Source organism: Camelus ferus, chromosome 2 (assembly GCF_009834535.1).
Source record: "Camelus ferus isolate YT-003-E chromosome 2, BCGSAC_Cfer_1.0, whole genome shotgun sequence".
Lineage (NCBI taxonomy): Eukaryota > Metazoa > Chordata > Mammalia > Artiodactyla > Camelidae > Camelus > Camelus ferus.
In genome coordinates this window covers 80,151,962-80,176,186 of record NC_045697.1, presented here as the reverse complement: position 1 = coordinate 80,176,186, position 24,225 = coordinate 80,151,962, and the positions used below count along the sequence as shown (strand labels likewise).

General features: G+C 38.2%; 1 protein-coding gene across 11 annotated transcripts in view; it reads left to right on the top strand.

The window, feature by feature from the left end:
• The window catches only part of CAMK2D (calcium/calmodulin dependent protein kinase II delta), a 286,632-nt gene extending 263,457 nt beyond the window's left edge, over positions 1-23,175 (top strand). For 6 of the 11 annotated variants that reach the window (XM_032462294.1, XM_032462239.1, XM_032462228.1 and 3 more), the window contains 5 exons: positions 4,369-4,444; positions 9,098-9,192; positions 17,878-18,106; positions 19,900-19,995; positions 21,172-23,175. In XM_032462294.1, the coding sequence (XP_032318185.1) occupies positions 4,369-4,444; positions 9,098-9,192; positions 17,878-18,106; positions 19,900-19,966 (467 nt within the window). In that variant the 3' untranslated portion in view covers positions 19,967-19,995; positions 21,172-23,175. Of the gene's footprint in view, positions 1-4,368; positions 4,445-9,097; positions 9,193-17,877; positions 18,148-19,899; positions 19,996-21,171 lie in introns of all 11 variants that reach the window. The other 5 variants (XM_032462269.1, XM_032462289.1, XM_032462276.1 and 2 more) reach the window with 4 other exon arrangements.
• The last annotated feature ends 1,050 nt before the right edge of the window (positions 23,176-24,225 follow it).

Here is a 24,225-nt window from a genome sequence, read left to right as displayed (position 1 = left end):
TGGTATCGTGTTGGAAAGGCTGTTGGATGGGGAGTCAGAAAGCACTTGAGCTCGTTTTGGATCCACTACTCATTCATGTATTTATGGGACATTTACTCTATGCCCTGTACTATGCTAGATGCAGGTTGTGATGGTGAGAGTTTACGAAATAATAGAGAAAACTGATCAAATACACACAAGTGTGTAAATATAAGTGTACCAAGTGCTTTTGAACAGCAAGTGTAGGAGACGTGAACTTCTAACACAGGGACCTCTCCTAAAATGAGAGTCTGACTAGGCTTTTGTGAGAAATAAAAGTTGAGCTGAAATCTGATAAAGAAATGGAGGCAAAGATAGGGGACACTTTTTCAAGAAGAGAGGATGGCCATGGGAAGAGTTGGCCATAGGAGGAAGCTCAGTCATTTTGAATTGCTGAGGGAAGACACATGGGTGGGGTGTGGTGGATAAAGTAAAACAGCCTTTAAGCGAGTCTGGTTAAGATTATACTGGTTTCATATAGCCCCTCCTCAGATGCTTGTTCTGGACAAGAAATGATGGGTGCCTGTGTATCAGAGTGATGATGATGAGAAAAGAAGTAGACTAATGGGTGAGGTATTTAAAAGGCAAACTCAACAGAACTTAGAAGATTGGATTGGGTTGGGTGGGATGAGGGAGTTGAAAATGATTCTCAGGCTTCTCCCTGGCTTGTGCGACTGGCCATTCACCAAGAAGGAGGTCCCTAGAGGAGGAGATAGAAGTTCACATGCTCAGTTTAGGGGCTGTTGGGTTCAGGATGCATATGAAACATCCACATGGAGATTCCAAAATGGGCAGTGACATGCAAATCTAGAGGAAAGGTCTAGAAAGGAGGTGACAGTTTGGGAGTCACTGGTATATTGACAGCAACTTAAAACCGGTACAGACAGAACCATAGGGATAACTGCGCGTGATAAGAGGACCTCGAATCGAGCCCTCTCTAGGAATTTAAAGTCCAGGTAGAGAAAAATAACATGTAAATGGGAAGTGAGGTCATGTGATCAGAAAGTTGATAAGAAAAGCTGGAGAGAAGTGAAAGGAGAGTATTTCGAGATGGAGGAAAGGAGTAGTGAGCACTCAGCCTTCGGGCATTGCCTGTACCCACACTTCTCCGATCACCAGCATTGGTCTGCGTATCTCAGAGAATCCTTGTGCCGCTCGGATCTGATAATGCTTGAGAAATGTTGAAATCTATCAATTATTTTATTACACAGTCACTCTCAGTTCCCAGGGTTTTTTGTTTTAAACACTGGGACCATTCATACTCTTATCTTCCTCTTCCAGGCTTCTTTAGAACAATAAAAGAGCCAAAAAAAATAAGAATTTGAACATGACCATGTTTCCAACTCTTTGCAGAATTGCAAGGGAAGTAACTTCACTCAGAATCTGGAGTTACCCTCCAACTTGTTTTCTCTCCTGCCTTTCCCTCGGGAACCTGGAAGTCCTCAGAATCTACTTGGGGACCTGTGGGTATAGGCTTGAGACCTCAGTTCTGTAAATAAAACTACTTAGTCATCAGTTCCCTGTGATTAAATGGCCAGCCGTGAGCTAGAAGCTTCTGGTATTCAGGGAACGCCTGACAGGTACACTCCTCCCTCACCTTAAGTATAATTAGTGACACATCAAACGCTCTCCCCACTTTGGCTCTGGAGTGGCCACTACTTGATGTTCAGGAAGAGGGAAGGCTGGATGACAGCGGCCCCTCCCCACAGAACATAGGCAGCCGGACTCCTAGCCCAGGGATCATCCCTCCACCTCACTGCTCATGAGAGGAGGTCTCGTTGGCATCAGACCCTGAGTCTTCCCTCTCAGTCACTGTGGCAGCAGCTCCAACCACAAAAGAAATATCTGCAGATGATTCATTTCCAGCCTTCTGCTCTCCTTTGAAGAGTCAGCTGTCATGTGCTGCCCTGACTCACTCCAGCTCCTTTGCTCCAGGGGAACGAGCACTCTAAAGATTCCTGAGTTCCAGGCCCTTCCTGAGCCAAGAGAGTCACGTTGTTTCGATGATGACGCAGCACAGAAGCATCCTGGCTACTGCCTGTTTGCTGTCCTGCCAGCTCAAGCACTGTTGTCTCTAAACGGAAGAACTAATAAGGCAATGTGTGTCGCTTTGATCTTGCAGGACAAAAATTAAGCCAGTTGGAGGATGTAGACGGTTGAAGAGCTAATGAGTATTTCCACAGTGCTTCTTCAGAGAATGAGATGAGTGAGATGTAGCCGTGGCCACCCAATGTTTCTAAGTCCTTATTATGCTTAAGAAGGAATCCAGAGACTTTCAGAAACTTCAGAAAGTGACCCTGCACTTTTCACACACTGTGAACTGAATCTTCGCCTAATGAAGCTCTCCAAAGGACAATGATCTTATGTTCATTTTTTCCTTTGTTTTTAAAAAAATTGACATTGTTTTCTAAACATGAGTTTTTTCCTCTTAGCCAGATAACATCCTAAGAAACCTCTTAGTTTTAAACAAGGACTTAATGCAAGGAGGAAGTTTTGGTAGTCACATTTTCCTAATCTCATTTTCTGAGCTCCTCTACACGTGGGTCCTTTATATTCCAGAATTGGGTCAGCTGTCATGCGTTTTTGCCAAATGCTCATACTGTTGAGGCCACACACAGATGAATCACTTACTGCCTAACTAAATTAGCCATTGGCATTCACCCCATTACAGAATTATTCCCTGCCACTACTGCTGTCAGTATATTTTGATGTTGGATATATTATATTCATTTATCAAATAAGCATGGGCAAGAAATGTTTTAGGTGTGTATAGGAGGTAAGAAATCCTATGTTGTATTTTTTTGCAAATATAGATGAAATCATGTAGCTAAACATGAAATCTCATCTATATGGTAAATTTTTTTTTTTATATTTTCGATCCTGACACTGTCAGCAACCATTTTATGGACAAACCATATTTTAAAATGTAGTCTAATATAGTCTTAATGAAGTCATTTATTTTAAATAAGGAATATCATAACCTGGGTAACTTGGAGTTTTGAAAGTGAATATAAACATTTAAGTTTGTGGTTAAGAATCTGTGTAAGAAAGATCATATTCATTAAAAACACAACTGGTTGCCTTTAATCAATGACAAACTAAAACCAGACCTCAGCTTTTTCTATGATGAAGGTAGCCTCACTGCCCCACTAAGATAGAATGGAAATAACATTTTGTGATTACTCCTAATTTATTTCCAAGTATTATGACATTCTAAAAACAAAATCCAATGAAATTTAGTTTTTAAAATTTCATACATTTATTTCATTGTTAAGAGAATAGTGTTCTGAAATTAAAAAAGGTTATCAGTATCACTTGATCAAATTTACAGACTTATCAAGCATCTATTTTATTAAAGACATTGGATAAAGCTTTTTGAAGGATACAAAAAAAAATGATATGTTATTTACCTCCAGGGAGCTTTTAATTTAACTAGTAAGACAGATTACACAAAGTTCAGTAACAATTTAAAACAGTAATTCAGTTGAACCAGAGAAGTTGTCATGGTATGTAGCATATGCTTTATTACCCTGTGAATGATATGAGAGAGGCATTCAAGAAAGAGAAGGAACACTTGAAGCATTTGTAATCAGAAAAGAATTTACTGAATAGGTGGGATTTGAACTAAGCCAACTATTAATAATTTTGCCAGTTGTGGGCTAGGAGTAGAAACAAATCATATCTGGTGTTGGAGTTGACAGCTACACGGGAGGGCTTCCCTCTATATCCACAGCATTGATTCCTACGTTGCTTTTCCAGTCTACAGTTTCCGGAGGCCATTTGTCTAAGTATGAAGGCAATTACAGTGTTGGCATCTGCTTTTGTAGTTAGTTGAGCTGAACAGTTTAAAAAACAACAACATTTATATGAAGTTAAATGTCTCAATGCAAGATATCAGCTGTATTGTGAAGATAGACATATTAGTAGAGTGATACTTTAAGATTATCATTTTTAATAACATTTGTTAATGGTAAAAAAAAGAATGTTCATAAGCCCAATCATGTTGATAAAGGTAATAAGAACTAATTTTTAAAAATATGGCCTTGACTTTCTGGGTGACTGTGGTTTTCTAACAAAGGGAGGGTCACGGCACTTCCCCACATGAACGTGCTCAGGCATCACCTATGTGCCCTGTTAAGTGCAGATTCTTAATCTGTAGGTCTGGAGTAGGACCTGAGAATCCGTGTTTCTGCCAGGCTCCCAGAAGAGGCAGCTCATGTTGATCTGTGTGCTTTGAGCAGCAAGATTGTAGTGAGAATAACACCAAGCTTCCACAAGGGATGTATTAGACTATTATTTTATAGAGCTTTTGCCTTTTATTCTCACCCAATTCTTTGTCTTTGCCTTTAGCACGAAAGCAAGAGATTATCAAAGTCACTGAGCAGCTGATCGAAGCTATCAACAATGGGGACTTTGAAGCTTACACGTGAGTAGGCACATTTCTTTTGCTTTCACACACATAACAAGTTATTTTCTATAAGAATTCATTCTTCCGTGTACCTGAATTCATGTGTATCTAACCCCAGCTTTGGTATGTCTACAATAGCTTCATTTCAAGGTATAAATGACCTAAGTGCCATAGGAGAGAAATGAATGTATTTAAGATTTCAGAGAAAACAAGACTTCTGATAGGAGGATGGGGGTTTTTTTGGTCAACGTGCAAAAGCATAACCCCCTGCACCTCCACGTGAGAGAGGCATTCCAAGCAGAGCAGTCCATAAAAGTCGAGACACACGGACCAGGAAAGCACATAAAAAGTGCATTTTGGTTTAAGGGATGTTTTCCCTCGCAGTTCTGCCCTGGTGATGGGACAGCAAAAGAGATTAGGAGGCAACATCCGGCTGTCTTTTCCTCTTCAGCCAGTACAGCTCAGCTTTATCCTCATCTCTTTATAAGTTTGTCTCTTAACCTAAAAATTTTATTTAAAGAGAAACAGGTCTAATGTTAAAGTTTATAAACTACTGGACCATAGGTATATAAAGGCAATCACTTTGATCAAATAAAAATAAATCATTCAAATAAATAGAGCACAGAGACATCACACAAAGGATGTGGGTCAACAAGGTAGCTGTTTGGGTGGAGATAAAAATCAGTTCTCAACATTCCCCTTAGACCATACACCTGAGTTCATCTTAAATGAAGGAGTTAAATGCAAAAAAAAAAAGGAGATTGAATCTGATCTCTGGGGTTAGAAAGATCTAACTTTAAAAGCAGGGGAAAGACTTAAAAATGAGAAGGTAAAATGATTAGAATACCTAAAACTTACACACTTGAATTTTTTAAAAGCCAAAATAAAACTAAGAGACAAAGAATAAACAGGAAAGTATTTGTGAAACCTGTCAAAAGTTCACTTATATTGAGAAGATAAGATTAAAAAGTGGAAAAATAGGTAAAGGAGATGAACTATTAGGAAAAGAGGAAATATAAATGACAAGTAAACGACTGAAAGCACCTTCATGCCCACCAGTTCAGGGTATGCAGGTCTGAGGGGAGGAGCGTTTTCTGCGGATCCAGTCAGGGATAAAAGCTCTGCAGATGACTAGAGTGCTGCAGACACGGCAGGACGTGGCTCCTCCACCACCTGACAGTGTAAACGGGGCGAGCTTTCAGGGTAGGGGTGGAGGCAAGGCTTTGGGGCACAGTTATTATATACCAGCAAATGTCTATAAAGTTTCGGATTATTACTATAACCCTAAAAATTTAACGTGAGCATGGACTTTGAGTTTAAAACGTGGAGAAAAATTATGAACAAAGATATTAATGGAAACAACATTCAAAACAGTGAAAAACCGTAAGCAACTTATATGTCCAATACTATTAAGGAAACCAGCACACCACAGATTAACATTAATTAACCTGTGGTGTGTTTGGTACCGAGGATGTTTATGCAGAGTTCCTAGCCATCTGGCAAAATGCTTGTGAGTGTTCACTGAAGATAAAGGATACAAATATTCCAACTACATAGGAGAAAATATAAAAATGGAATGAGCTATGTCAAATTAGTTTTTTAAAAGAAAAAGAGATGTTGCCTCTGGGAGATGAAATTGTGTGGTTTCTTTCCTGCTTCTTTCCAAGTTTTATGTAACAAGAAGATACTATGTTTATCATCAGTTACAAATAGATAACCAAATATTTTAAAAAATATGGAAGAGAGTAACTGAATGTAAGAACTAAATTAAATCCAGGACTGCTTCTTATAAATTAACGTGTGTGCAAATACAAACACAGGCACATACACATGTATGTGTTTGTGTGTATCGATTCTTTAATATGACCTAATAAAAGTATACTTAGAATGAAAGAAATAGTAAGAAATGGAGTTTAAAAGAAAACTCTTTGCTGTCAGAGAATTAATCAGTTAAACAGTTATTAAAGAGTTGTTTAGAATTCTGTGCCATAGGACCTCTTTTATCCTTTTTGCTGATACAACTTTGTTAGACCCATATGATTCTTTAAACAATACACTTTTAATTTTTTTAAATAGTTAAACTGTAACAATTTAATTGCTAGAAAATTCTGCAGTCATTAAGGAAGAATACCAAAAAGGAAAACCTTGAACTATTTCCTTTTTTTAATTTTTATTTTTTAATACCTTTATTGTGATATGGTTCCTGTACAGTAAACTACACATATTTCAGATGTACACTTTGATAAATTTTGATCATAATACACTTTTTAAAAAAATCTCCTTTCGCACTAGCATTCCCCTGTGGAGTGGTAGAAAGTGTGTTTTGTTGGTGTTGTTAGCCAGGCAAAAGTGGTGAAATACAGCATTTCCCATATTCTCAATTTAAAATAGGGTATTTTAAACAATGTGATTCCTTGGAATCACATCAGCTCACTAACTCCTTTGCCTGTAATCTGGCTCGATTTTGTACACTCAGGCCCATGGGTAATCCAAGAGGACCTTCCATCTGGGAGCTTTTGGGGTTGGTGAATGTACTGGTACAGCTCTGTCAGCTGGCCCTGAGCACACCTGTTCAGAGCACTCACACCCCCGTGTCAGGTGGCAGCTTTGTGAATCTTTTATTAATTCAAAGCCTGTTATAGGAGAGAGAGAGAGACACACATACATTACTTACATACAAACATAGAAAGAACACAGTAACAGGTTTTCAAGTATATTGACTCTTGATGGCTAGGTAAAATGATTCATCATAGTACAATGATTCTTGTATGATTTTGGTGCTGATGTAAAGTAGTAATAAATTTTGATTCTCCAATGTTGACAACCAAAAGTCATATTTATAGACGAAGTAATAGCCACTGGCAGAATAAATTCCTGTTACCATAGGAACACCGTTCTTCCCATTTTGCTACTTAGAAAGCGATTATATATATTTAACTTTCAGCTTTAATACCTGCCCACCAGGAAGTTTAAAATCCCTACCCACTCCCACCCCACCCTTTTCTAAGGCTTTCTTTACCACAATGAATAACTACTGTGATTTTTTATTTTAGAAGTATTTTCTACTTTAAAAGTGTTCTTAAAAAATATCAGTTCCACATTCTATGAACCATACTTTCAAGAACCATAATGAGTGAGCCTTCTGAAACTTGTATTTCTGTTGAACAATGAAAACGTTTTGCCTCCCAAATGGGGAATTTCCACATGAAATTAGATGTAGCCCCACCAAATTAATAAGCAATCCAAAATCTTCCAGCATGTACTCCTTTTATCTGACCTTGTGAATTTCCACTAATTCTTCAAATCCAGATTTTATGTCACCTTCTCTAAAATGCCTACCCTGATCACCACAGGCGCCAAGATACATTTTCTCCTCTCTTTTCCATGAGATTTATACGCCCATCCAGTCCTTGCATCAGGCAACTCACATCTTTCCCCAAACACCCTCTACTGTTGTATTCACTGCCCTCCTCCTGCCTTCCACACACCTGGAAAACTCCTACTCATTCCTAAAAACCTGGCTCAAATTTTCTTTCTCTCGTAAATCTTCCCTGTCCTATATATAAGTAGTCTGGTTCTTGAGCACTTTGTATTTATTGCTTTTCCAGTATTAATTGTTGTGTTACAGGTGTTTCAAAGAATCTCTACTATATAGTAAATGTTTAACAAATCTTTGTTGAATGAATTTCTCCAAAGAAAGCCCATTGGCTTTCTCTGAATATTTAAAATGGTGTATCTCTTGAATCATATTTCTAGGATTGAAAAGAAAACTAATGTGCATTTGAATCCCTCATGAGTTTTATTTTAAAAGTTAATGAAACTTGTGTTTGAGGTTTATTTACATCTTGCAGACACTGCCAGAAGGTGTAGGATGTGATACCTGCCTTCAAGTCAGTCATGTGTAGATGTGTGACATGAATGTAGTGGTGTCAAAAATTATTCCAGAAGTATTTAATTTCAGAGCCAAAGTTGACTTTATAGGGCTTCGAGAGTGACTTCGACTTGGAGAGCATTTTAAAAATAATAAACTTACAACCACCAGAAAACTGAGGAATTAGAAAAACTGGGGAAAGACTAGAGAATTCAACTTGGAAATTAAAAAGTAGAAATTTTTAAAAGGAAACTCCTAAAATATATTGTAGATTATCATCTGCTGGAGCTGGTTTATTATCTTGCCCCTATCTGAAGTCTCCTCAAAATTATTTTTTTAAATTGAAGTACAGTCAGTTTCAATGTATCAATTTCTGGTGTACAGCATGAGTGTCCCAATTATGTATATATTTGTTTTTATAATCTTTTTCATTAAAGGTTATTACAAGATATTGAATATAGTTCCCTGTGCTATACAGAAGAAACTTTTTAAAATCTATTTTTATATACAGTGGCTGACATTTGCAAAACTAAAACTCCCAAATATATTCCTTCCCATCCCTTTTTCCCCGGTAACCATAAGATTGTTTACTATGTCTGCGAGTCTGTTTCTATTTTATAGGTAAGTTCAGGTCTGCTCCCCATCCCATGTTGCTAAGGCCTGTGATAGAAATGTTGTATTAGTGTTGTTTTTTTTTTAAATTCTTTCCACCACTGACTGCTTGGTAAGTAAGAATGGACATGTGAGAAACAGCAAAATACATTAACTCATTTATTATTTTCATTATTTTTTTCTTATAGAAAAATCTGTGACCCAGGCCTTACTGCTTTTGAACCTGAAGCTTTGGGGAATTTAGTGGAAGGGATGGACTTTCATCGATTCTACTTTGAAAATGGTACATTTACTCTAAATTTAATAACATGCCTTTTCCAACTGCTCTTTGAATTTCTCCCAAATTTGCAGATTCTTTGGTTCTTTTCTTTTTTGTTTTTAATATATTTTATTGAAGTATAGTCGGTTTACAATGTTGTGTCAATTTCTGGTGTGTAGCATAATGCTTTAGTCATATAGGAACATACATATATTAATTTTCATATTCTTTTTAACCATAACAAGATATTAAATATAGTTCCCTGTGCTATACAGAAGAAATTTGTTGTTTATCTGTTTTATATATAGTAGTTAGTATTTGCAACTCTCAAACTCCCAATTTACCCCTTCCCACCCCCTCCCCAGCTGGTAACCATAAGTTTGTTTTTTACATCTGTGAGTCTGTTTCTGTTTCATAAATAAGTTTGTCTTTTTTTTTTTTAATTCCACATGTAAGTGATATCATATGGTATTTTTCTTTCTCTTTCTGGCTTACTTCACTTAGAATGACAGTCTCTAGTTCCATCAGTGTTGCTGCAAATGGCATTATTTCATTCCTTTTTAATGGTTGAGTAGTATTCCATTGTGTAAATGTACCACAACTTCTTTATCCAATCATCTGTCGATGGACATTTAGGTTGTTTCCATGTTTTGGCTATTGTAAATAGTGCTTCTGTGAACACTGGGGTGCATGTATCTTTTTGAATTAAGGTTCCCTCTGGATATATGCCCAGGAGTGGGATTGCTGGATCAGATGGTAAGTCTATTTTTAGTCTTTTAAGGAGTCTCCATATTGTTTTCCATAATGGTTGCACCAAACCATTCCCACCACCAGTGTAGGAGGGTTCCCTTTTCTCCACAGCCTCCCAGCATTTATTGTTTGTGGACTTTTGAATGATGGCCATTCTGACTGGTGTGAGGTGATTCCTCATTGTAGTTTTGATTTAAATTTCTCTGATAATTAGCAATATTGAGCATTTTTTCCTGTGACTACTGGCCATTTGTGTGTCTTCACTGGAGAACTGTTTGTTTAGGTCCTTCTGCCCATTTTTGGATTGGATTGGTTTTTTTCTTATTAAGTCGTATGAGCTGTTACTGACAAGGGAAATTAAGCCCTTGTCAGTCTCATCTTTCGCAAATACTTTCTTCCTTCTGTAGATTGTCTTTTTGTTTTCTTTATGGTTTCCTTTGCTGTGCAAAAGCTTATAAGTTTAATTCGGCCCCATTTGTTTATTTTTGCTTTTATTTCTATTGCCTGGGTAGACTGCCCGAGGAGAACATTGCTAAGATTTATGTCAGAGAATGTTTTGCCTATGTTTTCTTCCAAGAGGTTTATAGTGTCTTGTCTTTAAGCCATTTTGAGTTTATTTTTGTGTATGGTGTGTTCTAACTTAATTGATTTACGTGCACCTGTCCAGTTTTCCCAACACCATTTGCTGAAGAGACTGTCTTTACTCCATTGTATGTCCTTGCCTTCTTTGTCAAAGATTAATTGACCAAAAGTTTGTGGATTTATTTCTGGGCTCTATTCTGTTCCATTGATCTATATGTTAGTTTTTGTTACCAATACCGTGCTGTTTTGATTACTGTAGCTCTATAGTATTGTCTGAAGTCTGGGAGGGTTATTCCTCCAGCTTCATTCTTTTTCTTCAGTAATGCTTTGGGAATTTTGGGTCTTTTGGGATTCCATATAAATTTTAGGATTATTTGTTCTAATTCTGTGAAAAAATGTCCTGGGTAATTTGATAGGGATTGCATTAAATCTGTAGATTGCCTTGGGCAGCATGGCCATTTTAACAATATTGATTCTTCCAATCCATGGGAACATGGGATAGCTTTCCATTTCATTAAGTCATCTTTAATACAAATTATAGTTCTCCATGTATAAGTCTTTCACTTCCTTGGTCAGATTTATTCCTAAGTTATTTTATATTTTTGGATGCAATTTTAAAAGGGATTGTTTCTTTACTTTCCTTTTCTGATATTTGTTAGTGTATAAGAAATGCCACTGATTTCTTTAAGTTAATCTTGTATCCAGCTACCTTACCAAATTCTTTTATTAGCTCTAGTAGTTTTTGTGTGGAATCTTTAGGGTTTGCTATATATAGTATCATGCTATCTGCATATAGTGACAGTTTTACCTCTTCTCTTCTAATTTGGATCCTTTTTATTTATCATTATTACTATTTTTTGTCTGATTGCTGTTGCTAGGACTTCCAATACTATATTGAATAGAAGTGGTGAGAATTGGGCATCCTTGTCTTGTTCCAGATTTTAGGGGGAAGGCTTTCAGCTTTTCACCATTGAGTACTATGCTGGCTGTAGGTTTGTCATATATAGCTTTTATTATGTTGAGATATGTTCCCTCTATACCCACGTTGGTAAGAGTTTTTAACATAAATGAGTGTTGAATTTTATCAAATGCTTTTTCTGCATCTATTGAGATGATCATGTGGTTTTTGTCTTTTCTCTTGTTGATGTGGTGTATCACATGGATTCATTTGCATATAATGAACCATCCTATGTCCCTAGGATGAATCCAACTTGATCATAGCGTATGATCTTCTTTATGTGTTGTTGGATTTTGTCTGCTAATATTTAGTTGAGGATTTTTGCATCTATGTTCATAACGATAATGGCCTATAGCTTTCTTTTTTGGTAGTGTCTTTGTCTGACTTTGGTATCAGGGTGATGATGGCTTCATAGAATGATAGTTTGGAAGTATTCCCTCCTCTTCAGTCTTTTGGAAGAGTTTGAGAAGGATTGGTATGAGTTATTTTTGTATGTCTGATATAATTCCCCAGTGAAGCCATCTGGTCCTGGACTTTTGTTTGCAGGGAGGTTTTTAATTGCTGCTTCCATTTCACTTTTAGTTATTGGTCTGTTCAAATGATCTATTTCTTCTTGATTCTGTTTTGGTAGACTGTATGTTTCTAGAAACTTGTCCAATTTATTGCCATATAGTTGTTCATAGTATTCTCTTATGATTTTTTTTTTTTGTATTTCTGTGGTGTTGGTTTGTAATCTCTCCACTTTCATTTCTTATTTTGTTTATTTGTGTTCTCTCTCATTTCCTGGTGAGCCTGGCCAGAGGTTTGTCAATTTTGGTTACTCCTTCAAAAATCCAGCTCTTGGTTTGATTGATTTTTTAATTGTTTTTTTAATCTCTTATTTCCTCCTGATCTTTATTATTTCTTTACTTCTGCTGACTTCGGGTTTTGTTTGTTCTTCTTTTTCTAATTATTTTAGGTGGCAGCTTAGGTTGTTTATTTGAGATTGTTCTTTTTTGAGGAAGGCCTGTAACACTATGAACTTCCCTCTTAGGAGTGCTTTTGCTGTATCCCATAGATTTTGTATGGTTTTGTTTTCATTGTCATTTGTCTCAAGGTATTTTTTAAATTTCTTCTTTGATTTCATCATTGATCCACTGGTGTTTTAGTAGCATATTGTGTAGTCTCAATAAGTCATTTTTTTCTCATTTGTTTTTCTGTGGTTGATTTCTAGTTTCATGCCATTGTTTTTAGAGAAGATGCTGGGAATAATTTTCTACCCTCTTAAATTTGTTGAGGTTTCTTTTGTGCCTAAGTATGTGGTCTATCCTAGAGAATGTTCCATGAGCACTTGAAAAAAATGTATATTCTGTTTTGGGAGGATGTAATGTCCTAAAAATATCAAGCAAGTCTAACTGTTCTATTGTGTCATTTAGTATATCTCCACTGCCTTATTGATTTTCTATCTACAAGACCTGTCCAATGAGAGGTAGGAGTAGGAGACTAACACCCTATTTGTATTCCCATCAATTTCTTCTTTTATGTCTGTATTTGTTTTACATATTTGGGTGCATGTTTATTAATGAGTGTAATGTCTTCATCTTGTATTGCTCCTTTGATCATTATATAGTGTCCTTTATCTCTCTTTATGGCCTTTGTTTTAAAGTCTATTTTGTCTCATGAGTATTGCTACTTCTGCTTTCTTGTCATTTCCACTTGTATGAAATATCTTTCAATCTAATGTGTGTCCTTTACTCTGAAGTGGGTCTCTTGTAGGCAGCATATTGCAGCATTCTGTTTTATTATCCAATCTGCCACGCAGTCTTTTGACTGGAGCACTTAGTCCATTGACATTTATAGTAATTACTGGTAGATGTGTGTTTATTACCATTTTGAACTTTGTTTCCGGTTGGTTTGGTATTTCTTCTTTGTTCCTTTCTTTTCTTTTTTGTTTTTCTTTTTGTGGTTTGATCATTTTCTTTTGTATTAGCTAGGTTTCTTTTTGGCTTTTGTGACTATTGTGTGCTTTTGATTTGTGGTTTTCCTGTTTTTCAGGTATATTACCCCCTTACTATATGTATCTCTTTGCTTTAGCCTGGTAGTCATGTTGGTTCAAACACATCCTAAAAAGAACGAAGAAAAAGAGAGAGAGGAAAAAAACTGTTTTCTTGCTCCCCTCTCCCACCTTTTATGATTTTGATACTCTTTATTTTTATTTATTTACTTTTTACGTCTTCATGTTTATTCTCTTGCAATTCACTGTAGTTATCACATTTCCAATTATGGTTTTCTCATTTCTATAGCTTCCTGTTTCTTTTCAATTTAGAGTAGACCTTTCAATATTTCTTTTAGTATAGGTTTAGTACTGCTGATTTTTTTTTGTTTTTTAGAGTAGGAGAGATAAAGGATAGTCTTGCTGGATAGAGTAACCTAGGTTGCAGCTTTTTCTCATTCAGGACTTTGAATATATCTTGCCACTCCCATCTGACCAGCAGTTTGTGTAGATAAATCAGCTGAAAACCTTATGGGGGTTCGCTTATAACTAACTCATTTTACTCTTGCTGCCTTTAGAGGCCTTTCTTTAACTTTGGCCATCTTAATTATGTCTTGGTGTAGGTCTGTTTGGGGTCTTCTTATTTGGGACCCTCTGTGTCTTCTGTACTTGGACATGTTTCCTTTAGGTTTGGGAAGTTTTCAGTCACGATTGCTTCAAATACCTTTACAATTCTCCTTTCTTCTCCTTCTGGGACCTGTATTATGCGTAAGTTGGAATGCTTTATATTATCCCATAGGTTCCTTATATCACTTTCATTGGTTTTTGCTGTTCTGATTGGGTGACTTCTGTATCCTGTCTTGTAAGTCTCTTATTCATTTCTCTGCATTGTCTAGTCTGCTTTTGAGACTGTCTTTAGCTCAGCTCTTATCTCAGCAACTGAGTTTTCTGTTTTAAATTGGCTCCTCTTTACAGTTGCAATGTCCTTTTTAAAGTATTCTGTCTCTACTGATAGTCTCTTAGTTCCTTCAGTGCATTGATCACTCCATTTTTGAAGTCATCATCTAGTAGACTATCAAGGTCATTTTCATTGATCATTCTTTTAATTGGGAGTAGTTCCTCTGCTTCATTTTACTTATATTTCTCTGGCTCTATGAATTTAGGAGTATCAGTTATCAACTGTGATCTTGAAAGGCTGTTTTATTTTTTGTTTGTTTTTATTTAAAGTGGGAGGATTCCTGTGTAGACTGTGTGTGTCTAATAGTTTCGTTGCAATGGCTGTTCTTAGTATGGATGGTTGCCATGTCTTCCTTCCATGTATTTTGGCTGTTATTCCTTTGACTGCCAGTGTGATTGGTGGTGTGGGGATCATAGCATGCCCTGATTGTTGAGCCAGGCCTTCTTTTTTGTTCTGTGGTTGTCACAGCCTTGACAGGGGCCTGGTCTGCCCCCTGTTGCTGGAATAGAGGCTTCCAGACCCATTTCTGGGCTGTGGTGTGTAGTAGGCAGGGTTGGAGCACTTCAGCTGGGAAGAAGTGTAGGCAGATGTCCACTAGGAAGTGCCCTCTGGTGGTTTCTGTCACTTGTTATGTGGGCTTACAAGGTACTCTTTGTTGATGCTGCCTTTGTCCCTGCCTTAGCTGCGGGAATATCGGCCACCTGCTCTGGTGACCCCCAGGTTCTTGGCCCCCGGAACCACCACTGCAGATCTGCCAGTGTCAGGCACTCAGACTCGCCGTAGTAAGTGTGCCACCACGCACCTGAATCTGTGGTGCACCACAGGGTCAGGGCAGACCCCAGCCCTGCCTACGTATGCAGGCCTGTTGTAAATACCCGTACTCGCCCCCACCATGAGTCAGAACTCTGTTCACTGCCTGTTTGTCCCAGAGGCATGGGTCCACAAAGGGTCCAGAGAGAGCAGATCTGCCCTCTCTGTCTGGGGGTGTAAACAAATCTTAGTCCTGCTTGTGAAGTTGCAGGGCCACTGGGTATAGATTCAGCTTTCAGCCCTGCCTCCATGAAGCGGTGATGGCTGTAACCAAACCCCACCTCTCTTCTCAGGAGAACACACCAACAATGGAGCCAAGCAGAGAAAGAGACTAGCGTGGCTGCACAGTGCTGTTTTATGGCGGTCCCAGCCAGAGCTCACACCGCCCTCCAGTCCCTTGAGGCTGCCTCTGTGCAGTAGGCCCCATCCCTGTGCCTGGGCTCCTCACCAGTCTCCAGCAGCCAGTCCCTGCTTGTCCCTGACGGCTCACATCTACTGCTGGGGATCACAGGGACCCTCTGGGTCAGTTTCCCTTAGTTCGGTCTGCCAAGTGGTTGCCACTTTGTCCTTGGAGCCTCGGAAGCTCTGCTTCTGTGTCTGCTGACCTCCCGGCTGGCGAGAGGGGTGTCCCAGTGTGGGGGTGCCTTTGTTCCTATGCTGCTCCCTCCCTGCACCAGTTTTTTTTTTCTTACCAGATTTTGTGAGAATCCTCCTAAATCTCAAAACTAGAGACACTCTGCCAGAGTTCAGCCGGTGTTCTGTGCAATTCAGTGGGTTTGTAGATGTAATTCTTGGTGTATTTGTGGGAGAGGGCGAGCTGTGAGTCTCTCTACTCGGCCATCTTAGCTCAACCCCATCTTTGGTTCTTTTCTGCAATGAGAATTTTTACCTTAGTCTAGCATCTTACATCATAAAAATGTTTTATGTTTAAAGTTGGGGAAAAAAATGACAGGCTTAAAAGTTTTGGTTTGTTTTGAAACATACCTGATTTTTTTATTTAAAAAGTCATGTTGAGTAAAAGCACTCCATACAAGTCCCAGTAAATGTATAATATAGGCTGCAACATAAGTTAGTTAGCAGAAAGTGTGGAATTATTTCAGGTTTTCATAAAACCTTACATATGAAAAAACAAAAGAAACCCCAGCATGCCAGAATATTTGACATAGAGGAGTGCTATCAGGCATAATTAGTGCTCATTTTCAAGGTAAAATGTAAATGAATAGGAGTAGTCCAGTAAATATTTCAGTTCAGATTACAAGAATTTTAATGGTCTCAGGGGAAACAGCCACATTTCGGAGAAAGTGACAAAAGACACTCCTGCAGAAATGCTTCAGGTCATCAAAAAAAGTGTACACCAGAAATTTTTAATCCTTTTCCTGAACACCTAAAGAGACTGGGTATTGTGTTGTGTTTGCATGATGCAGGGAGTGAATTCACCATTTGCAGTGTTTTGGAAGAATTAGAAATTGCAGTAATGCTTAGGATAATCAAGCTCACTTCCAGTGATTATAAGCTTTGCCAAGAGTCTGCCTTGGCATGGATTTTTACATCAAGATATGTTTAACAAATTGCTTTTTCTTATATACACTACACGTCTGCAAACAAAGATAATTATGTAAGAAACTGCCCTTAATAGAGCTTCAGTAAACGTTCTTACATTCCCTGTGTTCCATCCAGCACTGTGATTGACAGCATCTCATAATGTTTTCTTCAACTGACTCTCAAGTGACACCCATCTCTAGTAAAAGAATAAAGAATTAACTCATTAATATTTTAACTTATTTCAATATGACACTATATGTCATTACTTTCCATAAATACTTCTTCATAATGGGATATTCTTTTTCATCTGACTGTAGCACTAGTAATTTATTCAGATCTTTTCATAGAGTGTGTTTGGATAACAGGCAAATCAGTTCAACCTGTTTTAGTGATCTGAGAGATCATTAATTGTCTGCACTAAATCTTTCTCTCTCTTAAGTCAGTCACTGAATAACTGAAACAAATAGCTATTGTCAAAACAACACAGGCTGGAGCTTACTGAGGGCTGTTCAGTCAGTGCAAAGAGCTAAAGGATCAGAATCGGGGTTATATTGGCCAGCATGAAATTCTGGATTTTTACTGGATGACCACAACTTGACTAACACAGAATGGACTCTACCAAATAGAGGAGCCACTGGATGAGATGGGGAAACAAATTCATGCTCTGGCCAGCCTATTTTGGAGAGAGCAGTCTCCATACTTGCATACTTGATATATTTCCCTTGTCCCATATCTTCACCAACTAACAAACAAACAAGACCACAGGATATCCTGTCCCACCGATCCTTCACTGGGAAGACAGGAACTGCTCTGTGCACCTGGGCCAGGCTTTCTTCATCTCTATTCATATTAGGCTTCTCTTTCTAACCACTTCTCATTATAAGTGAGAACGCCTCTCCAGCTCCCCAACTCCAAAAGTTTTCAGAGTGGCATATGAATTGTCTACAAAAGGAATCAAAGAAAATGACTACTTTTGCTCTTTTTCTTTATACTTTGCATAGTACCAGGCACTCACTTTGTGTGGACAACTGAATTAATGAATGGCATTCCATTTATTGGTCCCAACTGAAGTTGTTACTGGTTTTGGTTTATTTTACATAGAAACTAAATTCTGTTTTCCATGTTGTTCTCTTTCAGCTTTGTCCAAAAGCAATAAACCAATCCACACCATTATCCTGAACCCCCATGTACATCTGGTAGGCGATGATGCTGCCTGTATAGCATACATTAGGCTCACCCAGTACATGGATGGCAGCGGAATGCCAAAAACAATGCAGTCAGAAGAGACACGTGTGTGGCACCGCCGGGATGGAAAGTGGCAGAATGTTCATTTTCATCGCTCGGGATCACCAACCGTACCCATCAAGTAAATATTTCCAGGCTGTCAGCTTCTTTAACATACCCATGGTCAGCGTTTTTACTTATTCCGTAATAGCATAATAGCATGGCCTATGTTACTTAATGCTAGCAGTCAGTTATACTGGTGGGAATTAGTCTCATGAGAAACAATCTATACTTCTCTGGGAAGATAAGTAAGACCAGCTGTTTGTGGGTTGAAGCTTCCCCTAGAGCAGTACTCAACAGTTTTAGATAGGAACTAGAGGACACCCTATCATGGTTAAGTCAGGGAGAATTCATGTAATAAGGTAAACTCTTTATGACTTCATTGTCACAACTGGCAGAGGAAGGGGATGTGGAAGGGAAAAATAGGAGTTTCTAAACTAGCCAATATAGTTGACCCTGCTTACGCATGGGTTCCTCACACACAGATTCAACCAGCCTCAGAGTGAAAATATTTGGGGAGGAGAAATTCCAGTAGGTTCCAAAAAGCAAAACTTAAATTTGCCATGCAGGCAACTATTTCCATAGCATTTACATTGTATTGGTATTAATAAGTAATCCAGAGATGATTTAAAGTATACAGGAGGATGGGTGTAGATTATATGAAATACTACACCATTTTATATGAGACTTGAGCACCTGCAGATTTTGGCATCCACGGGGAACCTGAAACCAATCCCCACCCAGATACTGTATTATATCAGTAGTTTCATTTCACAGATTTTTCTACTGGTGCTCAATTACAGATATTAGGATAAATTTATGAAGTTCAGCATTTGAAACGCACCTTTCTCACTACAGCACACTAACTCAGATGTGGTGTTTGCTCTCCTAATCAGTAACTAGACATTTATTTCACATCACCTAGCTGTTTAAGCTGCGCCAGATAAAATGCAAAGTAAAAGATGTTGCCCTCAAGGAACTTATATTCAAGTTTAGAAAACAATTTATCACCAAGAGCAAAGGAAAAACTATAATAAAGTTCATAATCAGCTCCAGAGTAGAAGGAAATGAATGACCAATATAACAAACTTACAACAGTTTGGAAGGATACTGTGTAGAAGATAGAATTTTGGACAAGGTCTTAAGTGAGGATGGAACTTGGAGAAATTGAAGGATAGAAAGAACAAATGGAAGACATTCCAAGTTCAAGAAGCACCATGAGAAAAAGCACGATGTCAGTCATTAGCTTAGTATGCTAGAGGATTATGGGTAGGGAAGGCTGACTCCAGCTGGAGTAAAGGGGAACCACAGGAATAACGTTCATCAGAAAAGTAGACGGGATGTTCACACTTGGTAGGAGTTCAGCCCACTGCTGCTCTCACTCCAGATTCTCTCACTGGATCACCTGTTAATATCTGGGGGGCATGGGATGGGGAGTCAAGGTCACACAAACAGCCATTCAACTCCAGAGAATCCACCAAAATTTCTTAGTTTCACGATGTCCCACCACAGTGGTTTTCAATGGCCTTCTCTATAGCCTTGATAATTACTATCACTGTTGGATTTGTTTAAAAGTGGGTCACAAGGAAAAAAACAAGATAGGTTGAAATTCACTCCAAAACAAATAACTATGTAATTAAGAGAAAGATGAAAGGTAGGTAACGAGAATAGAAACACCATTTTTGTGCATTTCTGTGTTTTTTTTTACCCCAAAGAGGTACAGCACAAATTGCCAGTTACTATAGAAGGGATTGCATTCATACTGTATTAGAAGGTTAGGTTTCTCTACAACTCCCTGAAGTGTTTATGGGATAGAGCCTATTTAAGACAACTTCATTTTATGCCAGGGGGCTTAAATGGGGCTTCTCTTAATAGGCCATCCTGTATTCCAAATGGGAAAGACAACTTCTCAGGAAGCACCTCTTTGTGGCAAAACATCTAAGGCCTGAAAACCATTCACATATGGGTCTTGTAAGTAACATCCTGCTCCGTGATACCTGGTGATTGGAGCTAATGACTGAAAAGCTGCATGGCTGTTTTTCTTCCCTTTGAGGATATTTTCTCTTGCATTATATTCAATGAAAATCATAAAAGGTCTTGGAGAATTCGTAGCATTTTTGCATGAGCTCAAGTCTAACGTTTCGCACCATTTGGTAGAATAACCCTTATTTTCAAGGTAACAAGTGCTGAGAAGACCCTATCTTCAGCATATGTATTGTGGCATTTTGGAATATCCTGGAGTTCTCACATCAGAAGTCAATTTTATCTGAGTCCATTCAGACAACTCTCAATTATCTAGACCAAATTTATGTCAGGCTCTGGGATCCTTTAATGTCTCACCGTTCTTTCAAGAAGTTGCAGTTCCTGTGTCGCACTGGGCTGAGGTTAATATATAAATTGATTTGCCCTGCTTAGTATATTGTTATTTGACCAGGAGGAGGAAGTCAAGTTGAAATTTAAAACTCACAAAGTGGGTAATTCCAGAGGATAATTGAAAGTTGACTAAATAAATTCATGCCTGTGTTTGTTGTGTTTTTTAAGATTTGTTTCCTAACTTGGATTAGGATTCAGAGATGTGTGGTACTGTTGTGAATCTTTCCTCCACTCAAAGCACTGAACCTTGTCAGAGCTTTGAAGAACTAGTGCTCCCAGCTGTTGGTTTAAAGAAGTAAGACCTCCAATTAAATAATAATCGTGTTTTCTCTACTGTTTAAGGCTGTAAAATTGACTTCTAGGTTTGATTTCTCGTGAAGTCTAAGAATAATGACAAAAGCTAAAGGATGTCCTTAAACTTTTAGTCTTTTTCAACTAAATAATACTATTCATTTATTAATCTGTCTGGTAAATAGGAATGCTCAAACTGTGTATTTGGATCTAATCATGTGATTGAAGCCTGAGTGTATTTTTAGCTTAGCTCTGTGTGGACAAACTGATGGATATTAAAATTGGAACTCAGTATTAATTGTTTAACACTGTGCATTTGAGCTTTCAGTGACTGCAAGCCAAGATGTCTTATACACAGTGTTTTCAATCCAGTACTTAGCTGGTTGTAAAATCGTAGCCTAGCCTCAATGCTTGGCAAAGCACTTCGCTGATATTCTGTAAAAGTGTTTAATTTCTTTCTCCCTCTCCCGTTTCTCCTTGCAGCTAAGTATCAACAGTGCCACTTCCACATTCTGTTCTCAAGGCACCCGGATGGTAACCCTGGGCCGTCCTCTCCTCCTCTTCATGCATGTTTCTGAGTGCATGAAGTTGTGAAGGTCCTACGTGTACTGCATACGTGAGGCATCACCTTATCATATATTCCTTCCTATACATTGTTTACATGTCAACTATGGGGATGTTCCATGCAAACTTCAATTGCTGTTGGCAAACAATAGGGGGAGGTCAAAGAAAATTCCATGATATTCCGAGTACAACCTAATCATCCACCTAGTCATAAACCTATTTCTCTGTTTATGCCAAGATTTAACAGACTTCATAATTACTGTTCTCTGAATGACAAGTTTGTAAGAGAAATGTAAATTTTTAAAACCTCTTTGCTGTTAATCTGTTTTAGCTTGTTTGTTTAACAAAAAAAGGCAAAAAAAAAAAAAAGATTACCTTAAGTTTCCTGGTGTGATTCTGGTTGAAATGGAGGGTTTCTGACTGAAAGCTTAGTTGCTATTTAACAGTTAAAGTGGGTCGGTTTGTGGGCAAGAATCACTTACGAATGTGAAAGCGAGAATCAGTGGGTTTGCTCCCACCTAGAGTCACGTCATTTGGGTCAAACTGGAAAAGCTCACGTCACGGACGAGTTTGATCGCTTTACGGTATTCTCGCCCTGTTTGTTTGGGTGACATTTGCTGAACTGAACTTTTTGTTCCTTTCTCAAACCTGTGCTCTTTTTTCTTCATTTGCTTCCTTTTATATTTTTTCCATTCTTTACTTTTTCCTTTTTGTCAAGTAGTGTGTGAGAAAAGTGAAATTTGCATAAGGTAAAATAAAAACTGAGGCCTCCTGGAGGGTAGCTATTCTAACATTTTTGATCATCTTCAGGGCCCCTGAAAAATGTCAAGAAGATTTTTAAAGGTTTTTAATTTTGTGCTAGTTTGGACGTAGGGATCCTGTGTTGGAGGTAAACGTTTGAGAAGAGAAAGCGAGTAGGGGCCCGCTGTGCCTGCATGTGCTCACCGTCTGGGGCGGCTGGCAGGAGACACCAGCTGGGTCATGGATCAGGATTTTGTGCAGATGCACTTACTTCTCTGCCTCTTGGGGCGGGCCCTCCTGCATCATCACTGGCTGGTGTTCTGAAGTTTGGGAGGCCTGCGAAGGTCTTCAGTTCTCCTAAGCATTTTGACCTCGGTCTTTGTGACTCGTGCTTTCATAGCGTCTCTCATGTCAGTGATGCTGTTGCCCTCCAGGGAGTTCGGGTTTTCCAGTTTTAAAAAAAGAAAAGGGAAACATCCCTGTTTTCTTTGTGCTTCTCATTTCTCTGTTTATTCAATTCCTGTGGGGCTTTATCTCCTCCCTGAAATGCTTTAGAGTGCATGGTATCTTCATCAACGTTGTTTTAACAATAGTAACTCAGAATCCTCAGAAGCCTATTTTTAAAGCTGAAGCAAAAAAGAAAACAACCCTCCCTCTTCGCTCTCATTTCACCTTTCTGTGTTGATTACTAATCACCTTAGATATTGTTGCTAGTGGATGTATGGTAGGTGGATTGAAACTTTTCTGATAATTATTACACGATTTAAAACAATATATATTTAAAGTAAATATATACGGTAAATGTATTGAGCCATGTTAACCTGCCAATGAGATCTGTGAAAAAGTAATGGCCTCATTTTTCCCTTTTTAATTTCTCTTATCTTTTTTGTGAAGCAGCTATACGTGGCATTCATGTATTTAAAAAAAAAAAATAGGTATAGAGTGTTTTTTTTTTTTTTACACTTTTAGCATGTGGTGTTGAAGTATTACCGTAGATCAAGTTTGTCTTCCACACTAAGATGTGAGGAAATTGTGATTTGTTCTCTCCACCACAATTGAATTACACATTTATTATCTGCTATCATTTTGAAACACTGCAGTTTACCATGGGACACTGTATATATTTCTTGCCATAATGGTAAATGACTATTTAAGAGTTAATAAATTTGTGATTTCTGCTGACGACGCATCCATCTTTATTTCTTTAGAAGTACTTACTGTCTTTACGCACATGTGACACTGGCTGGTGCCAGGGGCAACATGTCTTACTATGGTCTCATTAGTACATCATTTGCCTTTGTAAACATGAAGTTATTGAACTGAGCTGTCTTCTAAGACTGTACTTGGTGATAAGTTAAATTTACAGTAAGCACAAAATAAAGGTCTCTCCTCAGATTTTTCTGAGAACAAAGTAGTTAAAACAAGAGTCCTGAAAGTTTCTAATGTACCCTTCCCTCTGTCCTTCTCATGGTTCCATTTTTCATCCAAATCTGACCATATAATACATCTGTGTTGTCACCTCCAAAGTACAGGCAAGCGCCTCCTCGACTTGAACTTGAGTGAACCAAAATGCTCAACTTCTCTCAATTTATTAAAAGTTTGATTCTAACCTAGAATAGTCTTCCCCTATTTCTTCAACCTAATTCTTACTCATTCCTTGAAATTCAATTTAGAACAGCATCCCCTCCAGCAAACCTTCCTAGACATGCTCCAGGCTGTCAACACTCATGTAGTGGTTTGTGGTAGCCTCTCCTGCCAACCACGCTATTTTGGAAATATATCTCTATTTGTGTCTCCTCTACTGTAGTAATGCTTCTGTAGGCAAGAACTGTGTATTAGTACCCATAAACCCATATGAGGGCCAGGAAGGAAGAAGCTGTTAATAATTGTTGAACTGTGGCCAAACCATAAAGGGAAATTCCAGGTGTAATCAGAGAGTCTGGAGTTGATGTTTGGCTCTGTCACTGTTGTCTTTGACACTCTGAGCAAGCTTCTCTCTGAACCTTAGTTTTTGTATTTGTAAAATGAGACGAAACATACCAATGAATACAATATGGTGAGGATTCGAGATAATGGGTACAGAGTGCCTAGAAGCTACTTGGTACATAATCCTAAGTGGTAGCAGCTATAACTGTTCCAAGCACTGATATTAATACTTCCATTGTTCTGGTTATTCCTTACTCAAGGGAGTAGAAGACCCTTGTTTTGCTAGGAGCTGCCCTTTTAATATAA